Source organism: Glycine soja, chromosome 7 (genome assembly GCF_004193775.1).
Source record: "Glycine soja cultivar W05 chromosome 7, ASM419377v2, whole genome shotgun sequence".
In the NCBI taxonomy this organism is placed as follows: Eukaryota; Viridiplantae; Streptophyta; class Magnoliopsida; order Fabales; family Fabaceae; genus Glycine; species Glycine soja.
The window spans coordinates 9872178-9879026 of NC_041008.1; the positions used below are offsets into that span (position 1 = coordinate 9872178).

The 6849-nt window shown below is 34.6% G+C and overlaps 1 protein-coding gene across 1 annotated transcript; it reads left to right on the forward strand.

The window, feature by feature from the left end:
• The first annotated feature begins 2421 nt into the window (after positions 1–2421).
• LOC114418677 (auxin efflux carrier component 1-like) lies at positions 2422–6346 on the forward strand. Its single transcript, XM_028384145.1, has 6 exons — positions 2422–3877; positions 4117–4363; positions 4494–4579; positions 5005–5162; positions 5714–5790; positions 5919–6346. Exons 1-6 carry the CDS (start codon positions 2695–2697, stop codon positions 5983–5985), a joined length of 1818 nt encoding a protein of 605 aa, XP_028239946.1. The 5' UTR covers positions 2422–2694; the 3' UTR covers positions 5986–6346.
• The last annotated feature ends 503 nt before the right edge of the window (positions 6347–6849 follow it).

The window sequence follows — 6849 nt, forward strand, 5'->3', positions numbered from 1 at the left end:
GTATTTAATATTTAATAGGAATAAACCAATTATTTTGTTTAGTTAATGAGAATATAATTAGCAAGCGAATTTAATTGTCAAGCCAAAAAATTATATTGTTAATCCATTAGAAATCATTTTTATACCAAATTTAGTTATTGTAAAATTAATAAATTAACTTACCATAAATATAGTCTGTAATTGAAGAATGGTGTAAAAGACTTTGTTACATTTTCCGTAAATGTATTGTGTTGCATAGTTAAATCTAAAATTTAATAAGAAAATATACACATCATCAAATAATAAATTGTCACATAAATAAAAAAAAAATGTAGACTTTTATAATAATGATTTTGAGAGTTGTGACTGGTTTTTAATTAGTTAGCAGTGTAATGATCTTTATACTGAGAATATATCAAAATTAAACTTATTTAATAAACATGCAAAAAAAAAATCCATTTTTTTTAATTCCAAATTTCATCATTGAAAATATATATCAACATTGCAAATTCCAAATTCCAAATCAATTTCTTTTTTGCCTAACTAGAAAAACAAACCAAAAAAAACAGCAGATTTGAATCTTTCAACTAGACATAATTATTCAAACGGACATGTTATGCTCAATGGTTTGCTCAACTAGTATGATTAAAAAGTACATTTTTTTTTAAATAGTCATTTTATCCCTTAATGTATAATGGGCTTACAAATGTGTCCCTGAAAGATGAAAATACAAAATTTAGTCCTCAAAAGTGTAAAAAGTACTATAAATATATTCAACGGTTAACTTTCATCCATCACTGTTAATAAAATAGTCTATGTGACACAGAGGAAAAAATTTGTCACTGAAATGATGGTGAACGTAGTCATCTCTAATTGCCAGCATATGAACATATTTGTCATATAATATTTTATTTACTTTTCGTCTTCTCACTCCACTGGCAAATGTGTCCCTGAAAGATGAAAATACAAAATTTAGTCCTCAAAAGTGTAAAATGCACAACAAATATATCCAAACGTTAATAATACATTATGACTAATTATTATAATTTGAAAAAAATTATAATGATTGTGAAATTTTTTTTTAATAAACTCGTAAGTTAAATTGAGTCTAAAAGAAAAAAGAATACTTATTCTATAAACTATAAATAATTTTTTTACACTCTCATGCTTGATGAAAGGTTCAAGTAAAAAAATGTTTATTGTAAAGCTAAATTAGGTCCATGAATAATTTTAAGGGAGAATTACAATTGCAATGACACTTTTAATTTGTAAAAAAATACTCACCTCCTTTGGAATGAGTTTTTTTAAGGTTATGATTTTTTAAATGATCAACAAACTTTTATTATAATTTGTAATTTGATGTCATTGCATATACTAATTGACATTAATATTTTAGTATGAAAAATTTATAAAAAAACAATTAAATAAATAGTATTTGATTAAATAGAAATAATAATTTTCTTATCATGACATTTATTCAAGAGTTAACAACTAAAAGGATTGATTTTTTTGTAATGGAAGAAAAGTAAGAAGAATTCATCAAAGCAATACAAATTCACTTCTATTGGTAATATTTTATGCATGTCTCAACCGTTGATCAAGCTTAAAAATTATATAACGGAAACAAACACTTACCGGTGTGATATAGCTCTCCCAAAAATTTTATAAATTTTTCAAAATTATAATAATTAGTCACGATCTATTATTAACGTCCGAATATATTTGTCGCATTTTTTATACTTTCCGGGACGCATTTGTCAGCGGAATGGAAAAACGAAAAGTAAAAAAAATATTATGACAAATATGCTTCTATGCTGGCAATTAGAGATGTTCACATTGACAATGATTTCAGTGATAAATTTGTTCATCTGTGCCACGTAAGCTATTTTATTAACGGTGACGGACGAAAATTAATGACCGAATATATTTGTCGTACTTTTTACACTTTGAGGAACTAGATTTTGTATTTTTATCTTTGAGAGATACATTTGTCAATAAATTACACATTGAGAGACAAAAGTGACTATTTATCTTTTTTTTCTATAAATGTTTTTTTTTTCTTGAAAAAACCCTTCATAAAGAAACCGTGGATCTAGAGAGAAAGAGTCCCTTTACAAATCCTAAAGCACTCCCCCAAAACAAGTACTTTAGACATTCCCACCTCAAAACAAAATGCTTTTCCTAAGCTTTCTGTGACAAATTTAGGACCCATAGAATAGAAGGTAGGGAGGGAGAGCCTCACATCCACTCACCAAAGTTTCCAAAGCCATCAAATACCCCCCCAAACCAGGCACTACCACCTCCCATCCCTTCCCAAACCCCAAACCCCAAATCCAAACCAAACACACTTCAAAACAAAAAGCAAAACAACAAAGTGGCAATACAAAAAAAAAAAAAAACTAAATAAAAAGGCAACAAACCCCCCCACTCTGCCTTGTGCTTTGGAGACTGCGAGTGCAACCTTTCTTGCAGCTCGCAAAGCTGAAAAAATATTTGCTGTATTCTGCAGCATATTACCACCACCCACTCACTCACTTCCCCAAAAACACATGCTCTTCCACATCCCTATATATCTTTTCAATCTTCATCATCATCATCACCACCAACTCCAACTCTCCAAAACTTGCCACTTCAACCTTCCTATATATTCCTTCCTCCACTCTCTTTCTTTACTTCTTCTGCTATCTTTCTGAGAGACCTCACAAACCCACTAATATGATCACCTTAACAGACTTCTACCATGTCATGACTGCAATGGTGCCACTCTATGTGGCCATGATACTAGCCTATGGCTCAGTGAAGTGGTGGAAGATTTTCTCCCCTGACCAATGCTCTGGCATCAACCGTTTTGTGGCACTCTTTGCAGTGCCTCTTCTCTCCTTCCACTTCATAGCCTCCAACAACCCTTACGAAATGAACCTCAGGTTCCTAGCTGCTGACACCCTTCAAAAGATCATAATACTAGTCCTCCTTGCAGTTTGGAGCAACATCGCCAAAAGGGGTTGCTTGGAATGGGCCATAACCTTGTTCTCTCTCTCCACCCTCCCTAACACTTTGGTCATGGGCATCCCTTTGCTCAAAGGGATGTATGGTGACTTCTCAGGGTCCCTTATGGTGCAAATTGTGGTCCTCCAGTGTATCATTTGGTACACCTTGATGCTGTTCTTGTTTGAGTTTAGAGGTGCCAGAATGCTTATCTCTGAGCAGTTCCCTGACACTGCTGGCTCCATTGTCTCCATCCATGTTGACTCTGATGTCATGTCATTGGATGGAAGGCAACCACTTGAGACTGAAGCTGAGATCAAGGAAGATGGTAAACTCCATGTCACTGTGAGGAAGTCCAATGCCTCAAGATCAGACATCTTCTCAAGAAGGTCTCAGGGTCTCTCTTCCACCACTCCACGCCCTTCTAACCTCACTAATGCTGAGATATATTCTTTGCAATCCTCTAGGAACCCTACACCGAGAGGTTCCAGCTTCAACCACACTGATTTCTACTCTATGATGGCTGCTGGTGGCAGGAACTCCAACTTTGGTGCCTCTGATGTTTATGGCCTTTCAGCCTCAAGAGGGCCAACTCCAAGGCCTTCTAACTATGATGAAGATGGTGGGAAGCCAAAGTTCCATTACCATGCTGGTGGAACTGGACACTACCCTGCACCAAACCCTGGCATGTTCTCTCCCTCAAATGGGTCCAAAAGTGTTGCTGCTGCTAATGCTAATGCTAATGCCAAAAGGCCTAATGGGCAGGCTCAACTGAAGCCTGAGGATGGGAATAGGGACCTTCATATGTTTGTTTGGAGTTCAAGTGCTTCACCAGTCTCTGACGTGTTTGGTGCCCATGAGTATGGAGGTCATGATCAGAAAGAAGTCAAATTGAATGTATCTCCAGGGAAAGGTCTTATTTTTGTTTTGTTCTTTCCAAGTTGGATTTTTTTGTCTTAATACGTGTTTGAAATTATGTTCAGAAGCATGAAATTACATCCGGCATGTGGAAGTTAAAACTACTAGCATTCTTAGTAAATGTGAAAAATTTATATTTAAGATGCAGAACCAAACACGATAATATTAGTCTTTTATTTGCTTGTTTGTTTGTTTTCCTTATGTGGGTGCTAACTTGTGGTGTTTGGTAACCAGTGGAGAATCATAGGGACACTCAAGAAGACTACCTAGAGAAAGATGAGTTCAGCTTTGGGAATAGAGGAATGGATAGGGAGATGAATCAGCTTGAAGGTGAGAAGGTTGGAGATGGGAAGCCAAAAACCATGCCTCCAGCAAGTGTGATGACAAGGCTTATATTGATTATGGTGTGGAGAAAACTCATCAGAAACCCCAACACCTACTCTAGCCTAATTGGCCTCACTTGGTCTCTTGTTTCATTCAAGTAGGGATTTTTTTTTTCTTTCTCCATGTTTATTATGCACATTTCATATGTAGTTGTACCACTCATTCTTGTTTCTTTTTGCCTTTCCATTTTTATTGATTGTGGTTGAGTGTTGTGTTGTTCCTTGCAGGTGGAATGTGGAGATGCCTGCCATAATAGCAAAGTCTATCTCCATATTGTCAGATGCAGGGCTTGGCATGGCCATGTTCAGTCTTGGTCAGGACAATTCTCTCCTTCTTTTTATCTTTTTAGCTCAGAAAATAACTTGTTCTGACATCATCTTTGCTTTGCTTGAGAGAGAAAAAAGAAAAAAGCAGAAAATCTTTTCTGATTCCATGTTGATGTTTACTTTGATTAATGATTATTTATTTTAAATTAAACAAGCAACTAGGAGGAGGCGTGATAACTAGAGAAAAAGCAAAGAAAGCAAACAGTATAATTTATGATAATGTGTGCACTCTTTTTATGATAACTTTTTTTGCCAAGTTTGTGATGATGCGGGGTTGGTGGTGGTGGTGGTGATGATGAAAGTTCATTCATCCCAAAGGGGGTGATTGACTGAGAGATTTGTAGAAGTGGTGGTGTTGATACTGATGGACATGCTTTGCTTTTTTCTTTTTTTTTATATGAATGTGTGACAGGTCTCTTCATGGCTTTGCAACCGAGGGTCATAGCATGTGGAAATTCCACCGCAGCTTTTGCCATGGCTGTGAGATTCCTTACAGGTCCAGCTGTCATGGCAGCTGCTTCCGTTGCTGTTGGACTCAAAGGTGTTCTCCTACATGTTGCCATTGTTCAGGTATCTCTCTCTCTCTCTCTCTCTCTTCTGCTCCCTCCTCACAAAGCCAATAGTACAATACAACATTCATTGCATAAGCTCCTAAAACTACTTTATTTTAAATTTGCAACACCATTTACACCCACCTGTGTCTAGGGCCCAAGATAGTCTTTTGTATTCATGTCATCCAATTATAAATCATCATTGTTAACGACGGTATCTGATGATAAATAATTGATCTAACTAAATTCTAATTGGTTGAATTTAAGTTTACTCTAGTACAACCATAACATAAAAATGTTACATAGAAAAGTTGTTTTATACTAGAGTGGAAAAAGTAACATTAATTGGTTATGGACACTGAAAGATAAAACCCCAAAAAAATGATAGTAAGAATTAACAAACTCACTACAAGTCCTGTTTGAAAAGAATAATATGAAAACTGAAGATCTTAGTACTAATAGTGAGGATTCATATGATCATTTGTGATTGTACAACAAAGATTTGAAACTGCAGTTGACATGTTTTGTTTGCTTTGTCCTGTTTGGCATCTGAATGTCAAAAAAATATAGGCAGCTCTTCCCCAAGGAATTGTCCCATTTGTCTTTGCCAAGGAATATAATGTACATCCTGATATTCTCAGCACAGCGTGAGTATTCAAATCTAATCTTTATATGGCTCAATTAGGACTTTCTCTCCCCACCATTCCTTTTTCATTTTCATTCAATTACTTTCTCTTTTAATCCTAACCAATGGACCTTCTTTAACCCAATGCAGTGTTATTTTTGGGATGTTGATTGCTTTGCCCATAACTCTAGTGTACTACATCTTGTTGGGGTTGTGAATGAAAGAAATGATGGATGATACAGAAGATTCACGTGTGGCATCCATGCAAAGCTCGGTTGAGGCTTGTTGAGCATCAGACAAAAAAAAGGGGGTCATAAAGCAACAATAGAAAAGAAGCATCACGAGAATTTGGATAGGAAGAACCCCAGGATCAGTTTTTTTAAAAAAAATTTATTTATTTGTTTTCTTTTTCTTTTTTGAATGAATTGCCCTTTGTTAGTGAAAATTAGTGTAAAATCATGATGTAGCTAATTTACAAAATGATTATCTCGTTAAATTTTTATATTATAATGTCCTCGGATTCCATGTCACTCATCAATTGAAGGATAAGAAAGCATGGGAAACTTTGTTGATGAAAATGGTAGCGGTATGATCATTTTCCCCAATATAATATAACCTTCCTATTGCTTTTATCTTTCCCTATTTACCAATTAACATCAAAGTTACGGTGGAAAGGAAAAACGTTTTGCTAAACTCCAAACCTTAAAATTTAAAAATATCAATTTATAAAACTAAAAACAAACCACAAAAGCTAATCTTGTTGATAGTATAATACAACTATTAGAAGAATTAATAGAAAAAATTATAATATATTGCTAATTAAATAATAGAGGGTGATCCCAATGACGAAGTTGATTCAAGTCAGTGAATGATGTTTTTCGCTAAATTTGAGTTCTTAAAATGGTGTTCTTAAAATTCTTCCCCTTTTTTTCTGTTGGCTCGGGTGATTGTTCACAAAAAAAAAACAAGTTTCCTTAAAGTTGTAAGATCATCTACCATGACTTGATGACTGAGAATCAATCATCAAAATCCCAATAAACGGTGGTCAAAACTATAATGATCTTAATGTAACAAAATCAAA